The 23,451-nt window shown below is 50.4% G+C and overlaps 1 protein-coding gene across 13 annotated transcripts in view; it reads right to left on the bottom strand.

The window, feature by feature from the left end:
* FLI1 (Fli-1 proto-oncogene, ETS transcription factor) overlaps positions 1-23,451 on the bottom strand; it is a 142,960-nt gene that overhangs the window by 59,965 nt on the left and 59,544 nt on the right. For all 13 annotated transcript variants that reach the window (XM_051847967.3, XM_051847958.2, XM_070048312.1 and 10 more), the window contains one exon: positions 4,115-4,326. In XM_051847967.3, the coding sequence (XP_051703927.1) occupies positions 4,115-4,326 (212 nt within the window). The remainder of the gene's footprint in view (positions 1-4,114; positions 4,327-23,451) is intronic.

The following is a 23,451-nucleotide window of genomic DNA, read 5'->3' as shown; positions in this document are numbered from 1 at the left end:
AGAGAGGAAGGGAGGGAGGGAGATAAAGAGAGAGAAACAGAGACAAAGAGATAGAGAGAGTGAGTTCCTATCCACCAGTTCACTCCCCAAATGCCCACGTGGGCTATTAGGGTCTGGCCAAAACCAGGAGCCAGGAACTCAATCCAGGCCTCCCATGTGGGTGGTGGGGATCTAATCACTCAAGTCCTCACTGCTGCCTCCCAGGGTCTGCACTAGCAGGGAGCTGTAGTCAGGAATAGGAGTTAGGTATCAAATCCAGACACTCTGATACCGGATGCAGTGTCTTAACCACCAGACTAAACGCCTGCATTCCCTTTCCTATTTTCCATGTAGAGTACATATCAGGTTGGCCTGGCTTGCATTTCCAGTGTTCAACAGCCACTCAGGGCTAACGGCTCCAGCATGGGACAGCACAGGTCTAGTCCAGAAGCCAAGAGAGCCAAGTTGTGGGCTCCACTTTGGTTTTCACATCTGAGCGTAGGAACCATTACAATAACCTCGCCTATCTTCTGTGGTGTGACGACTTAGCCACTCCCACCTCACATATAAGTGACAAAGCACCATTATCAACAATACCCAGCAGAGCCAAGAACAGTGTTCAGGATGAGATGGCCTTGGATCCATTGCATCACATCATTTATTTTTGCATCACCAAAAACAGGATCTGACACAGTTCCACCTTAAGCAAGCACATGTTTCTAAAAACCCTTGCTCCTCGCTCTATACCCATCCAGCGTACACGTGAGCACTTGGAGGATACTTGGGAGGTGAGGGTGAGGCTGTGCTTTGAGAGCCCCTGAGTTTGTCTTTGCTTCTTCTATAGTAGATGAAACGCATCGGCCCTTCTAAACCTCCTTTGTCTAAGGTCTGGGTCAAGACAGGCGAATCAAAAGCAGAGGCTTCTTTGTGCGACCAAAGCCAGGCAAATGTCCCGTCTGCTCGTGGAGAAAATCGTACACCCTCGTTAAGCTGGCTCTGGTGAGCTCCTCGTTGGTAATGGGCTCTGATTTCTGTGGGAGACCCTCTTTGCCTAGAGTGATCCCCTGGTAGCAGGTGGAGCGGAGGAGCAGTGAGCTCACAGATGCAGCCTCACTCAGCATGCACACAGGCTGAGTGAGCAGACCTGCATTTCTGTGCTGCTTATTCATTCGTGACAGGCTGAGCATCCCTAATCAGAAAGTCTGAAATCACAAAGGCTCCAAAAGCCAGAACTTCTAAAGCACCACGATGCCACAAGTGGCCAGTTCCACATTTGACCTGGTAGGATGGGGTGCAGCCCAAATACTGGCCCAAGTGCACCAAATAGTCTATAAAATTATCTTCAGACTATGTGTATAAGGCACACATGCAACATAAATGAAATTTGTGTTTACAAGCTTGGGTTCCATCTCCAAGATATTTCATTAAGTATGTGTGAATTTCCCAATACCCAGGAAAAAAATCCCCAAATTGAAGCACTTCTCGTACCCTACTTTGGAGAAGGAATATTCCATGTGGACTTGCAACCTCCCCCCTTTGAATCTGGTTAGCCAGGCTTTCGTGCAATTATTTAACAACTACTTAAATAAGGTACCTGTCCAGCGCTGCCCACTGCCCACATGTTGATGATGGAGGAGATAAGAACGAGAAGAGCAATGGAAGCAGGGTGAGGAGTGACAGCAGGTGCCTCTGTAGACCCCATGATCAAGGAGGGCCTCTGAGAAGGTGACACGCAGGCAGAGACCTGAACTCCTGGGGGTGACATCTGCATGGCTGGAAGGAGTAGGGTTGTTCCAGAAAGAAGCAGCCTGAGCAGGCATGTGCCTGGGGGCCTGGGAGCTGCTGGAGTCTTATGTGGAGGGGGTTAGTGAGACAGAGAGCAAGAAGAGAGGCTGTGGGAAGCTGTGGGGCCATGCTAAGGACCTTGGCTTTGTCATCAACCACGAGAGGGTTTTGAGCAAGGGTTCCCTATCTTGAAAAGATGACTCTGGCTGTTTATTGTCTGTGCAACAAACCTCAGGAAGGCAAAGAGGAGGAGGGGTTGGGGGAGGTGGCTGCAGCAGTCCCTGAGGGCTGCCCTTGGCTGGGATGCAGTGATGGGATTTAGGTTGCACAGAACAAAGACTGCAGTGGCAGAACCTGGGTTTGCAGCAGGTGTCAGGAGCTCCTGGTGGGCACAACAGCCCTTCGTGGGCAGACCAGTTTGGAAGGCACTGCTGAGCAGCCCTCTTGCTCTCTAGGCGTTGGCAGCTCTGGGACCATGGTGCGCAGGCATGACATACAGGCAGACAGGGGCCTAGCCCTAATGAATGACACGCAGGGCCTGGAATCAGGAAGTGGGTGTTCTGGCACTAGCTTTGCCTCCTCTAAATCCTTAGAGAAAGCATTTACCCCACCAAAGCCCGACTTGCCTTTCCATGAAGAATCACTACGTCTGCCTCCTAGGACGGAGGTGGGGAGGGTGAGACGATGTGGAGAAAGGTTGCCCAAAGCATGCCCTGCAACCGTGAGGAACTACAGCATCGGCCTGATGATGAGAAACCCATCTGAGGGGCCCTGGCTTGGAAACGCTAAGCCTTGCTAAGTCTGGGAAGGTGGCTGCGATCCCAGTGGCTGGTTCTGCTTAGAGGGGCTGAAATGTGGTAGGGCTGGGAGTTCCCACGGGCAGGTCTGAGAGCGGCTGCTCGGGGCCCTCGCCCTCCCAGCCCCTCCTCTCCCTTCTCTCTAGACCTGGGTCCTCCCTGACTCACCCGCTTGCCCAGCTAAAACTCCTTAGAGAAGATGCTCAGAGCTAAATGCCACCCCCTCCCCAACGATGAACCGAGCATCATTTCCTAAGGCCCCACAGATACGTTTATCTGGTGTCCCGCTGATGGCTCCCAAGGACTTGCGAAGGGAACACACGTTCCGCTCCCCAAAGCTTTCCTCTCCCCAACTTCCAGCGGCTGCCAATGGCACCGACCTTCTGCAAAACACCCAAGCTTCTGTCACCTTTGATTCTCTCTTCTTGTCTACACCTCCTGTCAATATTTGTTCACCTAAGCTCTGTTGGCAATCTCTCTCCACGTGACACGTCCTATAGAGCTAACTTCTACAGTTTCCATCAGCGTGGTTTAGAACTTCATTATTTCTTGTCTGGGATATTGCACTCCCTTCTAAGTTTATCTTCCTGACTCTGCCACCCACTGAGCGCACCGTTGCCAGCCCACTAGCCGTCAATCACAGCTCTGAGGGGCTTCGGTGTCACGTCCCGCGTCCCACAGTCGGTCTCTGCCTGTGAGATGAATGGTGCATTCTCTTAGCTTGCTATTCAGGGCCTTCTCTTCCCTTTCATTTCTATCTCCCTGTGCCTTACGAAGGCCCTGCAGATTACTTGAAAATCCACGGGAATTATCAAGTCAGACATGAAGCTTGGGCTTTCTGCTGTGCAGACCTGCAAACCTCCTGAGGAGCACTGTCACCATCAAGGGCTGTCTGAGTCCTAGAGGCTCTCCCAGCCCGTGTCCCTGCAGCAGCTGAGTTAACGAGCCTGGAAAAAAAGTGAATATTCCAGCCCTGCTTCAGAGAGAGGGCAGCGCAGGCCCTGAAATGCAGGTTGCCTGCCTATACGGCTGGGCTCTCCCTTGCCCCTGAGCTGTCGCCTTTCCTGCCCTCTCCTCTCCCCATTTCTGCCCCAGATCCTTCCTCCTCCACGCACACTTCCCAGGTGCATGCAGTGTCTCCGTGCTGGAACAGGGACCCTTCTCTGTGCCCACTTCTCTTGCCAGATTTTCACTTCTACTGTAACCGGGTCACCTCTGCCCTACTGAGACTACTCCAGAGGTTACGTGTCTTTAGAAGGACCGAGAAGAGTGTCTTACTCCCCAAGAGGAGCTGCACGTGGGCCTGCGCTTGAGGGCTGCAGGAACCCAGAGAACAGGGCTCCCCGCCCTGTTCCTCCGCCAGCCTCCAGTTCTGCAGCCCTCGCTCGCTTCAACTCCCTAAGGACTGATGCAGCTCCCTGGCCCGGCACCAGACTCCCATCTGCTGAGGTGCCAGCAGCCACTGGGTGCAGATCTGCCTGACTTGGACCCCTGGAGAGCAGGCAAGCCTGAGCTGCCTGTCCCCTAGCCCCACAGGAGCCTGGCGGGCTTACCTGGACCCATTCATGTGGTCATACTCCCGCTTGACGCTGACCCTCACCGGCTGGTTGATCCACTCCTGCTGCGGCGGGAGGGGGTTGATTTTGTGGGGCTGCCCGTAGTCAGGACTCCCCGAGGCAGTCATGTCGGCCTTGGGGAGATGGGCTGCTGCTCCGTACGCTGAGTCGAAGAGGGACTGGTCGTCGCTCACCACCGACAGAGCCTCCTGCAGAGCCCGAGAAGAGACAGAGAGCCCATGTCACTCTTCACCCAGGCAAGTGGCACTCTTGCTTTGAGCTGGCAGGGTGGCCCAGGGCTGCCCTGGGACAGCTTGCCCGGAAGTCCCAACTGTACCAATGGTTGATTGACTCACACTCCTGGGGCAGGTTTAACCTTATGCAAACTTGGTGGGATCTTTGTAGGTCCCTAGGGGAAGAAGGAGTTTGGGCAGTGGAGCAAGGATAGGGGACCCATGGAAGTGGTTTGTTTGTTTGTTGGATCTGTGGGCTGGGATCTTCAGAAAGGAACTGGGTATGAGAAAGCCTCAAGAACTGTGGGTAAGTGAGGTGGGTTGCAGTAGTGTTGGGGTGGGGCTTGCTGAACTTTTTAAAACAAACATTTATTTACTTATTTATCTATTTGAAAAGCAAAGTGCACGTGTGTGGGGGGGGAGACAGAGAGAGAGAGAGGGAGAGAGAGAGAGAGAAATCTTCCATTTGCTGGCACACTCCCCCAGATGGCCACAACAGCCAGGGCTGGATCAGGCCAAAGCCAAGAACTTCATCCTCATCTTCCACATCAGTGGTAGGGGCCCAAGCACTTAGGTCATCATCTGCTGTCTTCCTAGGTGCCTTAGCAGGAAGCTGTATTGGAAGTGGAGTAGCTGGGACTTGAGCTAGCACTCTGATTTGGGATGTGGGCACCACAAGATGCAGGTCAACCTACTGCACCACCAAGCCAGCCACTGAACGCTAAATTCTTCAGACCTGAGCAGAAATGCCTGTTCTTGGCTGTGTGGAGCTGCCAAGCATGGAGAGGAAATGAGGAAGAGCATTTATTTCCTAGGTGAGGCCAGAGAGAGCCGCCTAGAGAGGGTAAGTGTGTCGCTGACGGCCACACAGGCAAGGGTGGGGCTCAGCGCTGTGGCCAGGTCAATTTCAGTTTCCTTATCTGTAAACAGGAATAAGAAAAACATTTTCACAGTTGACGATAGATTAAACGAGAAGATCTACAGCAGGTGCCTGGCTTAGAGGAAGTGCTTGGCACTTTGCCAGTGAGCTCTCCACGATGTGCCAGTGCAGTTCACAGATCTTAATTCTGATGACTCCCCCTGCCAAAGCAGAGGAGACTCGAGTGTGTGTGTGTTGGGTGTTTGGTTGTCAGGAAAAACCCCCTGGGAGAGGCTCTGGGGTCCTCCCTCAGGTGCCAGCCCATCGCCTGACTCAGGTGTGACTCCTGGAGACCACAGGCTGAGAAAGGAAGTGTTGTGCTTTCCAGAAATCTTCCACCAATCAAGGCACCATGGTAAGAGTCTCCCCTTATCCCAAAACACATTAAATTACAGCAGTTCAAGGTCACGGGCTGCAGTGCAGGGTTCATCATGGTCACATAATTACACCAAGTTAAATTTACCAATTTCAGAAAAGAGGGTAGTGATCTGTATTCCCTACAACTATGGCACACATATTTGTGAAGAAGAGGTGGCGCAATGTAAGAAAAGTGCTTAGAACCATCTCCAGTTCATAGCGACACTCAATGAGTATCAGCTGCGATGACCCCCGACATTCAGGCTAAGATCTCCCAGGCTGTCTGTTACATGCCAGCCCCTCCAAATTTATAGGATGAAGTCCTCACCCCTGGCACCTCAGAGCATGACCTAGCTGGAGTTAGGGCTTTTAAAGACATGAGCAGATTGAAATCTGGCCACGAGGGTGGGCCCTAATCCAGTCTGACTGGTGTTGTAACAGAAGAAGCTGGGATACACACGGAGACATCAGGGTTGTGTGTCCAGCAGGGCAGCTGTGTGGAGACTCAGGGAGGGATGGTTATCAGCAAGCCAGGGACAGAGGCCTCCAGGAAGCAAGTGCTGCCTGACCCCTAACCTGGACATGCAGATTCCAAGCCATGAGCATACAGCTGTCTGTTGCTATTGCCCTGGCCTGGGGGGTGCGACGCTGGGGAAGGAAGACACTGCCTTTGCCTAACACAATAATAAGTGAACAGCATCGCTCAAACCTGGGATGTGTCTACCTTCCTTGTGCAATTCACATTCCTGGCTTCAATGTCTCCTCCAATAGAAAAACTTGGTTGCACAAGTGCGATCTGTTCTATCAGCTAGCTCTCGGCCCCTCTCCACGGCCACCCTCCACCCTATAGGACAGCCGTGCTTCAAGGAGAACGGCTTTTCTGTGGCGGCTTGTGGCTGGGCTCAGGGGAGAAGGACTGGATCACACTCCAGGAATTCGGCTCTGGTTGGTTATGGATGCCTCCAGGCGTGCATCCAAAGCTGAGCTGCCCACATGGCATTAAAAGGCGCACTTCCCTGAGCTAAGTCGATAGCCCTTGAGTCACACCTTTAAATCTTCTGGGATCTTTCTTCATTTCCCACCTGTTGCCTTTGTGTAATGCTCAAAGAAAAGCCATGCTTCTCAGAGCCATTCGTCTTTTGGTTATTTTGTCCACTCTACATTTTGGTTAGGGCTGAGCCCTGGCTCAGTATCTCAAACAAATTTCAAACTGTTAAGTTGGACACAAAATATTATGGATGCAAGTGGCAGAGGGTGATGCTGTGACCTTGCAGAAGGCTGATCCTCAGCCCCTTAAATTCTTTGGGCTCCACACTAGGGGAAGAGGACACTTTAAGACCTGGGACCCACAAGTGTCCTTTGGAGATAAAGTTGAAGACTTGTTGTGCTACAAGAAGAGATTACAGGCCAAGTATTGTGGTGCAGAGGGTTCAGCCACCACTTGAAGACGCCTGCACCCCATAACAGTGCTGGTTCAAGTACTGGCTGCTTTGCTTCCAAAGCAGCTTCCTGCTAATGTGCCTGGGAAGGTAACAGATGATGACTCAAGTGTCTGGACCCCTGCTATCCACATTTTAGAACCAGATAGGGTTCCTGGCTCCTGGCTTCTGGCTCAATCCTGTCTATTACACGCACATGGAGAATGAACCAGTGTATGAAAAATCTCTCTCTCTCTCTCTCTCTCTCTCTCTCTCTCTCTCCCCCTCCCTCCCTCCCTCCCTCCATCCCTCTCTGACTTTCAATACATTCAAAAAAAGAAAATCATTTAAAAAAGAAGAGGTTACATTTAAGGAGCCAGGTATCCACTCTGCTGTCTGTGGAGAATGGCTACATTCTGGTTAATTATACACAAATCTTGGAGTTTCAGTAAAGTGATTTCTTCTACCTCCTTCTTCTAGGTTAGAGGAGAGAAGGTGATGGAATAGCAGAGAGGCAGCACTGGCGTAGGAATACTCTGCTGGAGGGCAAAGGTCTCGTCATCCTTATCCCAAAGAGGACTGGCCAGAAAGCAGGATTGGCAACTCCAAGGGCAAAATCAAGATCCACAGCAAAGAGGTGGCAATGAAGAACACATAGGATGCTTCAGGAAGAGAGCACGGGATTCACTCTGGAACATCTCACACTTCCGTCCAGCCAATGGCCCTGGACCCAGTCACGTGTGCCTCCTGCTTGTATCTGTATCAGACTCTTTCCTCCTTGCTACAAGCTTCCATGGTCCTCCTCTTTCATTCCACCTTGCACGCTCCCTGCTCAGACCCTGAAAGTTGCAAATCCACCGCAACCCTGCTCAAGAACCTCCAGAGCCTGCGAGGGATACACTGTAGCAAATCCACTCTCAGCCACCTCTTCTGCAAGAGTTCCACTTCACTCAGCCAGCTTGCCTTCTGTTACAGGACTTCCCCTTACTAGGACATCTGCCCAAGTCTCATTAGTTTCACTGCTGCACAAAACACGCCCCATTCACATAACCTGCTCTGTGGTCGATGTTGTTGGTCCTTTTTCTGTGAGTATCCTTGCTTTGCCCTTTCACATGGATGCACAATCTTTGCCATTTTGTAAGGTATGGAAGAACTTCTTACCCATGAAACTCTCCCTGCTTAACGACTGCTTGGGTACACACACACACTTTCTGTTGGTAATCATTGATAGACAAATGGCATTGTATTTCCTATTACAGTGTAGAGAAAAGGATTTTGGAAGATGAGAGAAAAGGGTTTTCTGGTTGGACTGAATGGGGGAATTCAACATGGGCAGCAGGAGGAAAGTGAGGATGATTAAGTGGGAATAAAAGATTTGGGGAGATGAGGTCCCAAATAAGCTGATATGAGACCCAAAATGAGAGTTAAGGAAGACATTCCCACTGCCTTTGCAAAGAAATAGCACACCTCCTGCCACTCAAAGGTAAGACCAGGCCCTTGGCAAGCACACTGTGGGTTTTAGGATGAGAAGTGGCAGTGAGGAGCCTTCTCCCAACAGCTTTGTGGGTAGCAGGCATCAACCAGGAAGAGAGGAGCAGAACAGGAGAAGGCCAGTGAAAGGGCGGGCACTGGCTGATGGTGGCTGATCACCACGTCCCTGCTGCAGACCTGCTGAGGTCACTGGGGTAATCTGATGTGGCTGCAGGCCCATGGCCCTGCTGTCGTCAGGTGAGGAGCTATCGGGATGGCAGATGTTTTAATTACCCACTCGCAGCTACACACTGTTACACATATATAGCTATTCCTATTTTAGGTGTCTTATAAAGCTCTTAGGCTCTTTTAAAGTTCAAACTTCCAACTCTTAGTGTACTTAAAGCTCTTTATAGAAATGAACACATTGCTGGTGTTCCACAACATTCCACCAGTGAGTTGTTGACGAGTGTCTACCTGTGGGATGATAGACTGGATGCAGAAAGGACCCAGCATAAAAATCCACCAGCTGATCTCCTTCTGTCTCTCATAACCTTGCTTCTCCTGTTGACTAGACATTGGTGAGTTCATTCGGGGAAGACAAGTTACTCTTGGAAAGACTCACTGAGTTGGTGCTGCTTTAGATCATGCTCCATAAAGATAACTTCCAAGAGAGAAGGACAGAAGGCTTGGACTCCCTAGCCCAGGGCTCAGCTCTGGGATCTCTTCTTTCCCTAACTATGTCACTATGAAAGGAACCCCAGAACTGGCTATGTCAGGTATAAAAAATTTTCATTAATCTATTTGAAAGGAAAAGGGAGAGAGAAAGTGTGTGTGTGTGTGACAGAAACAGAGATTGTCCATCTGCTGTTTTACTCCTCAAATGCCCACAATAGATGGGGCTGGGCCAAGCTGAAACCAGGAGCCAGGAACTCAATCCAGGTCTCCCATGTGGATAGGAGGGACCTAAATACCCAAGCCATCATCTACTGCCTCCCATGGTGTGCATCAGCAGGAAGCTGGAATTGGGACTGGAGCCAGGACAAAACCAAGGCACTCTGATATAGGATGTGGGTATCCCACGTAGTGTCCAAGCCACGGTGCAAAACATCTGCCCTGCCAAGTGGGTTCTTAAAATCACCTTTTCTTTGCTGAATATAGGAAAACACAGGTCTGTAGGTGAGAATGTCCTGGTCCCTTAGTCACTGAGTACTAGACCCCGGGGGTGGTGTGTACTCCCTCGCTCCAAGGAGGGAAGTGTCCTGTCACAACAGTACCCCAAGGTGTTTCCTTCCTAGAGTTCCAGCAAGGGGACCCTTACGGTGTCAGCTCAAGTTCTGAGACAAAGCACATGGCCAATATTTGCCCACGGAAATGTTTCCTTCCTATGCTCCCCTGCTGGTCCAGGGACTCAGGGGAGGTGTACCACAAGGGATGCCTGTGTCCTGGCGGGGACTCTCCTTTCTACCCAGTGTGGGGAAAGTGCCTGTATCACATCACGTATCATATACTCTGTACTATCATTACAGAAAACAGAAGTAGAAGACAATTAATAAGGCACGTATAAATGCAAAACCTAACTTTACATGCCAAACCTATTCATCCTATTGCAATTTATGAAGGCTGATATTAATACACTTATTATTCATGAGAACATGAAGATAAGTAAAAAAGTTTGCTGAGTTACACAGTGAAGAAATGTGATCTGCTACAAGGGATGTAACTATTCTACTCTCATTCATCAGTACCTTCTTGTGAATTTTCTGTCCTATCATTAAGACTATAAGCTCTTTGAGGGTAAGTCTTGTGATTCTGAGAGTACAATCTCAGTCAGAGATATCTGAACTCTAACCCAAGCTCCACCAGCTGCTTATTAGGTGCCAAGTGCAATTTATGTACATCTAGAACTTCATTTCCTCGTCTGTAAATGAGGACAGTAACAGCACTTAACCTGGCAGATCTTGAATAAAGATAAAAGACAATACAAGTAAGACATCTAAATCAGTACCTAAAGTTCTAGAACATGAAACACTTTAAATGTAGGACAATATCAAGAAATGGTCTAGAAGCCACTGGGCTAGAGACGGGTGGGGAGGGAGTTCAGCCCTAGAGATATCTCCTGCCCCTGCATTGGGTTAAAGCAGTTTCTTAGAGAAAGGAATTTGCCTCTCTCTTCTGGAGCTGGGACACCCAGCTTCTGCCCTTGGGCATCAGACTCCAGGTTCTCCTGCCCCTGGGTTCTGGGGCTTGCAGCAGTGTGTCTCTGCATTCTCAAGCCTTGGGCTCTGACCTGATGCTGCATCACTGACTTCCCTGGCTTTCCAGCCTTTGTGCGTGGAATGAGCAGTCTTGGTTCAGCCTATCTCTGCTTCCATAATTGCGTGAGCCATCTGCTTTCAGGGATCTCTTGCCTGTCTGTCTGTTTGCCCATCTATCTGTCTACTCATCTACCTACCTATCTATATCCTTTAGGTTCTGTTTGTCTGGAAAATCCTGGCTCATGAGGGCCAGTCAGAACTTTTCCTTCCAAGAATGTGGAATCAAGTCTAAAGTAAACTAACCATTTTCTGTTGGTTGCTTGCCTCAAGATGGGTGAGCTCAGTAGCCACGGGTGGGCCTTCCTCCTCCACATGGATAGAGAGGTCTGGAAGTCTGGTCTACAGAAGGGGAGAGGCAGGAAGCAGACATGCATAGAGGAGAGACAGATCTCACAGCCTTGATGGGTCCAATGAGATCTCTGCCTTCTTCCCAGAGCCTGTCCTGCCCCTGGCTCCTTGAATAGGAAACTCTATCGTGTGGCTCCAGGAAAGCCCCTGGACGCTCCCTCACAACTCCCCCTTTGTTCTTAAGCTGTCTCCAGCTTGACTGAGCTCCCACACTACCCCTCCTAGATGCCAACTGTGTCCTACAAGACTGGCGCAATGTCGCATGCTTGGACAAACCCTCCCCAACTCCTTCAAGCAAAGTGAATCATTTCCTGCCCAGGATTCCTCTACTACCACAGTCACCCCATGTGACCACATCACACAACCACAGTCACCCTGTAGCACTACATCCACTGCATACCACACTGCCAGCCATGTTGCCATCACTGCCCCTGAGACCATGAGCATTGCTTGTTCTCTCCTTTATTACACTTGAGCCTTCAGATCACACAACAATGTCCCATTCAAGCCTCTTCTTCTAATGCCTACACTATCACCTGATAACTACTAGGTACTAAATTTCTGAATGAATGAGTCTGTGAGACAATGAATGAGTGAATGAACGGGGAGATCACTGAACCTTTCTTCAGGGACTCTTATTCAACAGTTGCAGCTTGGAATTTTTGTCAACTGCTGTGAGAATCAGAATGCAAGGCTACAAGAAAGGGTGTTCCTTATCTTGTCACCAGCACCCAGCACAGTGACTACTGTATCAGACAACAGAGTTTATTGGAGGAATGAATTAGTAGGTATTTGAGGAAAGAGAAGCAGGAGGTGTTTGGACTGCAAAGAACTAAATCCTACCTTCCTGTAACTTCTTGCCCACAGATGGTAATCTCTGAACACCATCCATAACTTTTAAGCCACTTATTTGTGTTCCAATTTTAAGAAAATGTAGGAAAGGAAATTAAGCGGTTATTCGGAAAGTGTCAAGGGCCCTCACGGTGTCTTCCTCCTGCCCCATCAGTGCGCCCTGAGCAAGGCGGACGGTTCCCGGGCTGCTTCTGTTTGTCCTCGCTCGCTCTGTGGTCGTTTTGGGAAAGACTTTGTTTCTCTGACAGCACTTTGTCTTTGCCGTGGCATTGTTCAGGAAGGGGCCTCTCTGTCCCTCTGGGTCCCTTTCTGTCACCCTGTGCTTCCTCTGGGTCAGTCTGGGTCCTGCCATTCCCTTTCCCTCCCTCACGTCAACCGTTCTGAACAGGAACCGCTGGAGAATGCTTTAGCTTGGCTCTGGCTGAAGCAGAAGGAAGAGCATGATTGGTATGATTCTACTAATTTCTGTAACTGATGCTTCTTGAATTCTCACTACATCTCACATGTTCGGGAGCCACTGGAAATACAGACTTGGATTCTTGAATTCCATGGTTAAAAAAATTAAAAACAATCTGTTAACTAAAATTCAAAGTTAGCAGACTTGGTGATAATAGATTCTGCAATGTGAATTCCTTGGGCTCCGGAGCTGGCGCCTTTATCGCTAATCTGTCTTTCCATTCTTCCTTTCAAACTATGATCACTGTTCCCTTGCAGGCTCTGCCTTCTCCATCTCTCTGGTTTCTGAATCCAGGCCTCTAGATAAGGCTCTGTTAACAGTCATACAAATGAGAGGGTAGGTATCTGCTGCCAAGGTAATGAAAACAGTAGGTGATTAACAACTGCTTTTATAGGGTACTTACATAGGCATTCGGCACAATGGCAAGGATGCTGTTTAGGATGCCCTGCTCTGCACCCGATTCCAGCAACCTGCTAATATACCTCTTGGGGGGCAGCAGGTGATAGTTAAAGTAGTTGGGTCCCTACCACCCACACTCAAGGTCTGGATGAAGGTCTGGCTTTGAACTGGGCCAGCCCCAGATATAGTGAGCATTTGGGGAGTGAACCAGCAGATGGGAGATTATCTCTATGTATCTCTGTATATATTTCTATCTACCTCTCTCTCCATCTCTATCTTTGTTGTTTGTGGAAAATTGAATTAGAAGATGTTTATTTTGGTGCAAGATTTTTTGAAGTCCACGCATATGAGGAATTTTCAAAAACTTCATGGAAATATCTATTATCAAAAAGAAACCTAGACATTGACTTAAAAATGTTTTGCACCAAAGTAAAATTGCCTTTTAATTCTTCCACGAACTTTTTGAAATACTCCCACACCCCATATCACTGTTGATCTACCACACACTCAGTATCAGAAGAATGCCACATGTCTGTGTGTGAGCTCACTAATAACAAAGTGTCACTTACTTTAGACTCCGTGACATCTATGTACTACCCACCCCTTCTTTGTACACCCGTCCACAGGCGAGAACACACTTGTGTCCCTTAGGTTTACTCCAGTGTGACTGTCAGGGCGCCTGTCAGTTGGGTGGGGGGGATGTGGTCACAGCATTGCCACATTGCGGCCTGGCTGATGTGAATGATGAGCAAGCCACTGTGTCTCCAAACAGCCTTGCTAGAGCAGACGGGTGCCCTGAGGAGCTCCCCATTCTATTGAGGAAGTCGTGAAAGAAACTTCCGGCATTGTCCTCTGTGTCCCTGTGTGACAGGAGTCCCAGTGAGGATTCAAGGGGCTCCCGGGCCCTGTCGCGGAGGGGAGACCCCAGGACTGCGTCGCCTTCACACTGGAGCCGTGTTTCTATTTCCAGCACAGGGATGACTCAGGACTGGGGCCTGTGCAGCACCCCCTTCCCCTTGTGTTCTGCCCTGAATCACTTAAGGACAGTGTTCTCTCTGTGGCTGATGAGCTGCGCTGGAGGTGGCGGGAGAAAGGAATGCCAAAGGCAACCAGACCGAGTTCCCTGCTGCTGCTCCCGCTCACGGGGTCCACGTAGCTGCTCCCAGAAGAGGGTTCTGGAAAGCTAATCTCTGGTGTATCCGTTACCCAGGGTCACCACAGGGAGCACACAAGCTTTGGCTTTTCATTACATTCTTTGCATAATGACACCAAGTCCCTTCACTCGCCTGCCAGGGAGCACACAGAATGCAGACAAGGTTCTTGGGAGCAAAGCCCTCTCTCTCTCTCTCTCTCTCTCTCTCTCTCTCTGTCTTCTCTGCTCTGGATACCAAGCAGGCTGTGCACAGGGCGGGATTCCCTGGGATCACTCCAGGTCATATCTGAAGCATCAAGCTGAAGCCAGGTCCAGCTTTTACTTCTCCCACCCAGAGTTACCAGCCATGTGCCCATTTCTGTCTCATCGCTTCCATCCCCAGAGGGCAAGGAGAGAAAGGAGAGAGCGGGTAAATTTGATGGAAAAGTGGATAAGGAAGAAGGTGGGAAACACCAGTCAGTATTAACCGAAATTCCTTTGCACAGGGCACAGCTGTGTTTCACAACATTTCTAATCTTTTTCTCTCCCCATTAAAAGGCAAGAGTTTATTTCCCTCCTTCCTGAACCCAGATGGAAAATTTACAGTGTCCTCAACCAGCGCAAAGTGGCAGCACTGGCCTTGAATGGCTTCCAAGCCTGGGTGATACAAGGCATCACACCTTGCACCTGCTTCTGGTTGTCTCCTGGGCCTCTAGCACTTGGAAATCAGCACCATGTTGTGAGGACCCTGGATGGGGCCAAGTACAGAAACCTGATACAGAGGCCCACACACAGGCACCGGCCAGCATCAGCCAGGGGTGCTGTGTGATGGGCCGTGGCACTGCCTGACAGTGATCAAAACTGGGAACGTACTGCAGCTGGAGGTGGGTGCACAGCACAACCACACTGTGGGCCCTGCAAGGGTAGCCACAGTGGATGCCCCAGCAGTTCTGCACCCCGAGGGCCTGCCTGAGCCCACAGCTGTACAGTCCACACCCTCCAGCTGGGCAAGCCCCCAGTCTTGGGCCTATTGTGACTGCATGAGGAAGCTGGTGGTGAACTTGTCCCTTGTCTCTGTGACTCACTCAGCAGATGTCCAGGGGGAGGGGAGTCCACATAAGCCAGCTCCTGAGGCTGGCACTGTGGCATAGCAGGTAAAGTCGCCACCTGAAGTGCCAGCATCCCATATGGATGCCAGTTCAAATCCCAGCTGCTCCTCTTCTAATTCAGCTCTCTGCTATGGCCTGGGAAGGCAGTAGAAGAGTTCTTGGGCCCCTGCACCCATGTGGGAGACCCGGAAAAAAACTTTTGGTTTCTGGCTTTGCATCGTAGCAACTCCAGCCATTGCAGCCAATTGGGAGTGAACCATTGGATGGAAGACCTCTCTCTCTCTCTCTCTCTCTCTCTCTGCCTCTTCTTCTCTCTCTCTGTAACTCTGACTTTCAAATAAATTAATAAGTCTTTAAAAAAAAAAAAAAACAGCTCCCATCTGGGGGCCTGGCTGCAGGCTGGGTTTACTTCTCAGGAGCCCAAAGCTGGACCAGGCCAGATGTGGCAGGGAGGTGGCCTGGGGCCAGCCACTGGAAGCCCTAGCCCCTCTCTGCACTTGCAAATTAAATGGTTTTCATAGACCGTGTGTGCGGGCATTGATCTAGATTTCAGGTTCTATGGGTGACAGATCTCATTTCTGGAAATGGTTTGTTACATTTCTTACATGAAAAGGTAAATAACTACCAAGTCAGATTTTTAGACTTGTTATCTCCTTTCTAGCAATTTTTAATAATATGAGGGATCTTCAAACCCTCTTAAAACAAAAATTTAAAAACAGCTTCCAGGGGCCAGCACTGAGGCATGGTGGGTAAAGCTGCCACCTGTGATGCTGGCATCCCATATGGGCTCTGGTTCGAGTCCTGGTTGCTCCACTTCCAATCCAGCTCCTTGCTAATGACCTGGGAAAAGTAGTGGAAGATGGCCCAAGTACTTGGGCCCATGCCACCCATGTGGGAGACCCTGGTTTTAGCCTGGCACAGCCCTGGCTGTTGTGGCCATCTGGGGGAGTGTGCCAGCAAATGGAAGATTTCTCTCTCTCTCTCCCTCTCCCTCTCCCTCTCCCTCTCCCTCTCCCTCTCCCTCTCCCCCTCTCTCTCCCCCTCTCTCAATAACTCTTTCAAATAAACAAATAATTAAAAAAAAACAACAACAAACCTTCACACTTGCGAGTGATGAACTGTCAGATGGAGGTTGACAGAGCTCAAGAGCACACTGTCTGGTTTACGCCACTAGGCTTCGCATCAGCCAGAGTAACTGGAACATCTCCTATCACTGCAGCCGCAACAAGAGAACCCATGCTGAAGTATACGGAGGGGCTGTGTGCCTGTCCTCCCACTGTGGTTATTCACACCAGCTGGAAGCGATCGGCGCCTGGACTCACTAGATAAGGAAACTGAGGCACGAAGCATTGCCCTTCTAGATTCTTAGAGGGGGAGAGATTCAGTCTCAGCCTTAAGGCCTCCCTCCTCTGGTAACCAGGTTCTGGAATTACCCCCAAACAACAACAAACGGGAGAACAAGTAGAACAGATATTACTTGATGATAAGAAGTTTCTATAGAACTTTCACAATCATTGCCTCATTAGTGAGTCACCGCACTGGTTTCCTGATGGCAAACCTAGCTCTCCTCCTCCATGCCATTTCCAGTTGGCCATCTCTAACCCCAGGCCGTGCTGCCCAGCCAAAGTGGCCATACAGCCTCAGGGTCATTGCACTGAGTTGCATTCCCTCTCTCAAGGGCCCTCTCCCTCTTACGATGGTTTGAATGAGTCTCTCACAGTTCCCTGGGAATGTAGTCCCCGATGCAACAGCCCCATTCAGGGCTCTGGCTTCCTGAATGGATGGACGTCATTGTTCAGGGAATTAACTGGCTTGTAATAAAAGCAAGTTTGCTTCCCTCTTGCGTGCTGTCTCTTCCTCTTGTGCACCTGTTCTCCTGCCTTACCACCTTCTACCATGGGGTGATGCGACCAGGAGGCCCTCATCAGATGCAGCCCCTTGGTCTCAGATTATCCCCCCTCTAGAACCATGAGCCTAATCCATTTCGATACATTATAAATGCGACAGCCTGTGGTATTCTGTTGTGGCACACAAAATGGACTAAGACACCCTGCTCATCCCTTAAATCTGCACTTACTGAGGAGGGACCTTCTGCTGTGCACGGCTCAGAGGAGCTCCTGCAAGACGGAGCCGGAATCCTCTGCTGGTGAAAGCACTGCATTTCGGGGTGTATTAAGTTATTGGGCGGAGCTTAAGCAAGTTCAGCAAGGATGATCTCAGAGTTCTCTAAGGACCTGCCGTGTAACCAAGTCTAGAGCCCAGGACTTCTCTACTCGCAAGCCTCCCGTGACACGCCGTCCCAGGTCTCCCGTGGGTACGCACCTTTGCCTGTTGACTTTGAGTTTCCACAGTCATTTTTGACCATAACCACATTTAAAGGGCATCTCTCAAGATCAAAGTGAGATTGTCCTCCCACAGAGAATGATCTCAGTGCTGAAAAGAATAAAGTGCTGAATATGGAAACTCACAGGAAGGGGGAAAGGAGGTTCGTCGGAGCCCCACGCAGAGGATTTTACGGTGTGTTTTACTTTCTGTTTCCTTGCAGTGGGTCTGCTCACTCTGCAGGCTGCTTTTTCTCGATGACAGTGGGAAGAGCCGGAGGTAAGCTGTTCTCTGGTTATGCACAGTTCATCCCATGAGGCCACCTGGGGGCCGAGCTCCTGTCTGATAACAGAGGTGGACCGTGTGGCCAGGACAGGGCAGAGTGCAGGTGGGAGGGTGGGCTCGCTGTGGCTACAAAGCTCAGATGTATTCTCCCGCCCGTCCTGGTAGGTGGGAAGATTTCAGTAAGCCCAGGGGTGATGACAAACAAGGGGCTGCCAAACATCAGAACCAAACCTGGACGCCCTGGGGAGAACAAGGCGGGGAGGGCCACAGTGCAGGGTGGCCACCAGGGCAGGCCAGCAGAAGGGTTTCCCTGGAAATTTTGCCTTGTGCACTGATTCTGCCCGATTGCTCCAAAGTGGCTGCATCAGCCATCTGCCTGCTGTGGTCTGGGTGCTTGTTCCCCAAAGTCATAAATTCAGAGTATTTGGAAGTGGGGCCTTAGGGAGGTGACGGGATTTCAATGAGGTCATAGGGTGGGGCCCCAACAATTGCATTAGTGGCTTTATAGGAAGGGGAAAAGACACCCAAGTTAGCAAGCTTGGTCTGCCTGCTCACATGCTGCCCCGTCTTGCCCTGAGCTCTGCAGAGAGCGGCCACCAGCAAGAAAAGCCTCACTAGATGTGGAACGGATGCTGGTACGGTGCTGCTGGACTTCCAGAACTATGACCTAGTAAAGGCCTCCTCTCGGCAAAATAGCCAAACAGATGGACCGAGATGCTGCACACAGCTGGCTGTGTTGCTGCTGCTCTGAGTGCCCTCCTCACCCCTCCTTCTCTCCTGGGACAATGAAAGGATCAGGGATGGGCATGAGGGCCCTCCAGGACCCTGTTCCAAGACAAAGGGTTGGTACCGTGGTGCTTGTACAATACAGGTTGTTAGAGAATTGCACCGCGCCTGGCACAGACAACAGTTTTCAGATACCAGGGATGGGGCGGGGCAGATCTGGCCTCAGCTGTGAGCGATCCCTTTCCTGCCCAGGAACCCTGGCTATGTTGGCTGCAGGTGGAGTGAAAAGGCCAAGGGTGAAGGAAGCAAACCACTCCATTGCTCTCCTCCCTGCACAGGTTATTGCTTTGAATTCCACCTTAACCAAAGGCCCCAGCTACCTGCTGGGTCAAGTCAGAGCTTGGCTGGCTGTGATGTGGGGCAAGCTACCCAGCCTATTGGTTCCAGGACACTTACACTGCCTTCCACGGAAGCTTTTCTTGATGAGTGGCCAGACTCCCCAACCCCAGAGAGAGCTAAACACATGGGGAAATGGTCCTCTGTGAGGAGTGCCCGCAGTGCTCCACTGCAGGGACAAAGAACAGCCTGGAAGCCAGGACACAGCTCCCAACCTTTCCTGTAGCTTAGAGAGGGCTGTAGGGCTTCCCCCTGAAACCTGGTCTTTTTTGGCAGCTGGGCCAAGAGGCTCTCAAGCTAGGCCTGCACGGACAAGAGAGGTCTCTAAGAGACAAGAGAAGGGTGGGAGCGAGGCCCTTTAGATGTGGGCTCCCCCGGGGGCAACAGACACTTGTGCCCAAGGGTGGAGAATCAGAAAGCACAGAGGAGAGAAGGAAGTGACAGGGCAGGTGCCCTCATGTGTGGGTCACCGGGAACACTCCAATTCTTTTCCTCAAGGACCTATTTGACACCCTAGGCACCCTGAAAAGGGGAGCTGCATCCATCTTATGTTGTTCCTGGCACCTAGCAAGGGTATGATACGGTACTTCAATGGATGAAAACCACAGAGCATGATGGGAAATGCAGAGGCCCTTCCTCCCCGGACAACACCTCCCACCACCATCCAGATGTCCCATGCCATCTCTGTGCTTTGGGGCAATTTCAGCAAAGCCTTGCCCCTCAGGCAGATCCACGGCCACCTACAGTGACCATGCCTTGTTCCAATTTGAACAGGCAGCCAGAGACTGCTCCCCACAATAGCCACTTGAGGTCCTGTTCCTTGAACCATGCTCTCATCTGACAAGGTCCGTGTGTGATAGTTGCCATGGCAACTGGGGCCCTGAGAGTCACGGGATGCCCACAAGGAAACAGGCTTGGGGTGGTGGGAGGGGAAACCTTCGGTCCCACCTGTCCAGCCACACGGGAGGACCCCCTAGGCTCACAGAGCAGCCATTTGGTGGGGCTGCCACCTGCCAGGGACAACACCCCTTCAGCACAGCACAATTTTGGTCTGTGTCCTTATGGGGCAGAAGGGGAAGAGGGAGGCCTGGAATCCGGTTCCCAGCTCCCGTGGCTGCTTCCTTTCCGTGATGCATGGCCGCGGAGCCCCGCTTGGTGACCTCATGCCCACCGAGTTGGGAGGCTATGCAGCCTCGAGTCCTGTGGGTGCAGTATTTCCAAGGCACACATCTGGATGAGCCATTCTACCCAGGGCGTATTTAGCTGCTTTGTGGCCCTGGGGCATATGGTTACCATCTTGTAGTGGCTGGGAGCCCTGGAAGGAGGTGGCGACTAAGGGGGTCCGTTTCGGGGCTGGCTGGGAAGGCCTGGGTCCTGTCCCTGCCTAACCCCTCTGTTCTGTTCTGGTCCTGCTTCCTCCTGCCCTCTGTTCGTTCTCCCTGCTGTCTTCTTTCCTTGTTCCTGCCTCCTGTTCCAGTGCTTCTCCTTCTGCCGAACGCTATTGTGTCAGAGCTGCCATCCCTCCTCTCACCCCTTTCTGACCAGCACTCCCGACCTGTTCATGCATATTTAGTATCTCACACGTGTCTTGGTTGCTCTATGGGTGTCTGAGTGATAATGAGAAAATCAGCTTCCCTCCCCCTTTCCACAGTCAGCCTGCCCCACACAGGACTGCCTTCGCCATCCCCTCTGCCTCATCAAATCTCCTTCCATCATCACACTGGTGCGCACCTCCAGTTCGGCCCCCTCTTCCAGGAAGCCTCCCTGCCTGCTCCAGCCCACCACAGTAATTCTGCGGAGAGCTGTCAAATGCTCTGCCTTCACCACCCATTTGCCACTTTATCTCAGATCGCTTTGTCACAGGGGCTCTTATTCCTACACTTGATCTTAACAAAAGGCCGAGAAGCGACTGGGGGCTCTTATTTCTATTTAACTCTTGCCTTACATCACCTCCACCTAGATCGTAAATCCCTCAGGACAGATTCCCTCCGTGCTTTTCTGTACACTTATTATCTGAGTCCCTTGATCCCCCCATCTGTAAAATGGGCACAGTGACAGAACTTATTCCAGGGGCTGAAATGGAGGTTGAGTGAGTTGACACTCGTAGGGAGGTCTCCACTGGGAGACATTGAAAAAGCTGTCATCTTGAAGGCACTGCCCAAGGAACCAGAATGTAGGGATCTGAATTCAGCATCTACCACCTGCTGGTCGGGAGAACCTAGGCAAGTTCTTTCATCTCTCTATGCCTCTATTTCCTTTTTGGTAAAATGAGGGCATTCACATATTCCAAGCCTATCACATAGCAAGCACTCCCTAAATGTCATCTCATTACAGCTCACAAGTTCTAATGTAGGAAGAGCACTCCATCCCTCTGGGCTTATCTCTTTACTTATCACATAAAAGGACTGAACTGGACAGTCTGCAAGATCCCTTCCAGGGCTACAACCCTAAGATTTAGCAGCAGAGTGATGCTGTAAGCCCGTTTGTCTGAAAGAGTCCCGTGGTATGACTGTTGTTCCAGAAAATGCTTGTTGGTGCCTCTTTTCACTTTCAAAATTATCCCAGTTTGGATGATGCATTACGTGGCTACTGTATGAGTAAACTCGAGGTATCTCTGTGTGCACTGGCTTCATGGGCTACTGCTTGTCATCCTTTCTGTCTTTCAGAGAAGAGCTAAGGGGAACTGAGGACAGCCTGCTCCAACTCGAGAGGCCAAGTGTCCACCCCTCACGGGCCTCCGACTCCATCTCCGGTGCACAGCTGGTCTCTCCATTGGCAGCCACGCTCAGAGCAGTCACCCACTGGGTTGGCCTTCATCCTTGTTGGGCCTGAGTGCCAAACCTAGGCAGTCTGGCACTGAGGCCTCCTGTCTCTCGACATCCATCCAGAGGAGAGGCAGATATTTTGTGAACAAGTCCTGCCATAGCCCTCCAATGAAAACACCTCGGTGGGATTACATGGAGATATTTTCTTTGTCAATCTCAATAAAGCTGTTTGAGCAGAAAACCCAGCTGAAAGCCACTGACAGTTCCTAGGGCTTAGAGCTGGCTTCATTAGTTACTCTACAAAGGGGACTCAGTGTTCTGCTCTTGGAAGCTTCTGGGGGTACTGGCCTTGCCCAGTGGGAGCCATGCCTGTACGTCTCAAGGCCATGTGTGTCGTGGTGGCAGAGAGGCTCAACCCATGACATTCCAAAAGCTTATGGGAAATAGGAAAGTAGCCTACCAGATGGAGATGCCCCAACCCTCAGCAAAAAGTTCCCTTGCCCTCTTCTCTTGCTCAATTTCATTTACTTTGGGCTCTGTTGTCAAAGGCTGCCAAGTTCTTAAACTGATATTTCTGCCTGGTTTTCTGTATGATTCAGAAAGCCCCTTGGCATTATAGAGTTGGTGATCTTCATGAGAAGGTCAATGTCAATGATACCAACCTTCTGGGCCCTTCTCCTCCCAGGAAACTGGGAGCAGAGTGCCTGTCAGGAATCTGTGCTCTCCTTGCTTCTTCTAATCCTGAACCGAGAAAAGTCTTTAGTTTAACATCAGCCAAAATGGCTTGCAAAATTGTATTGACTGTTCCTGAAAAGATCCACAAACGCATACTCTTCAGTGTCAATCTTATAATAAAAACAGAACTAGGAGGCAGAAAATGCTACCTTTCACACAGAAAGAAGCTGAACTCTTTAATTTGGTCCTTGAGGTCAGCACTGTCCAGTGGAAATTTCTGTATTGATCGAACTGTTCTAGATCTGCACTGTATCACGCACAAGGCAGCAACATGTGCAGCTGTTGAGCATTTGAAATGTGGCTGGTATGAGCAGTGACCTAATTCTTAATTTAATTTAGTTTTAATTTAATTTATTTATTTGTTCCTTTATTTTAAGTTTATTTAACTGTAAGTTACTCTAAGCAGCCAATGTTATGAGCAGCTACCATATTGGACAGCACAGGCTCTAGACCCGACCCTTGTGTTTGGTGAACAGACTACATCCCATACCAAACACCCAAAACTCAGGCTGGCGTCCTGACTCAGCAGGTTAAGCCTCCCCCTGCAGTGCACGGCATCCCATGCAGGCACCAGTTCGAATCCTGGTTGCTCCACTTCTGATCCAGCTCCCTGCTAATGCGCTGGGAAAGCAGTGGGAAATGACCCCCCTGCCCTGATGCGGGAGACCCAGGTGGAGTTCTAGGCTCCTGGCTTCAGCCTGCCCCAGTCCTCTCCATTGCAGCCATTTGGGGAGTGACCCAGAGGATGGAAGGCCTCTCTCTCTCTCTCTATCTTTCTGTAACTCTGACATTCAAATAAATAAATAAATAAATCTTAAAAAATTGCAAAAGTCACTCTGGGTATTTCTTTAGTGCAGCCCGTCTGCATTAAATTCGATTCAACTTTCTTGGTTTACACACACAAAAATATTCATCCATTGATGCATTCAACCATTCCACAAATATTTATTGAACATCTGCTGTGTGCTGAGCATGCTGATCAAAGTTAAGGTTATATCAATGGAAAAGGGGCACCACAGAGCTTTGAGGGCATTTTTTTTAAAGGAGGCATGACCTTGCTGAGGTTGTGGTAATCAGCGGTATGCCTCCTTTT

Source organism: Oryctolagus cuniculus, chromosome 1, assembly GCF_051225735.1.
Source record: "Oryctolagus cuniculus isolate XC-2025 breed Fujian yellow rabbit chromosome 1, ASM5122573v1, whole genome shotgun sequence".
Taxonomy (NCBI): domain Eukaryota; kingdom Metazoa; phylum Chordata; class Mammalia; order Lagomorpha; family Leporidae; genus Oryctolagus; species Oryctolagus cuniculus.
This window is presented reverse-complemented; position numbering and strand designations above follow the sequence as displayed.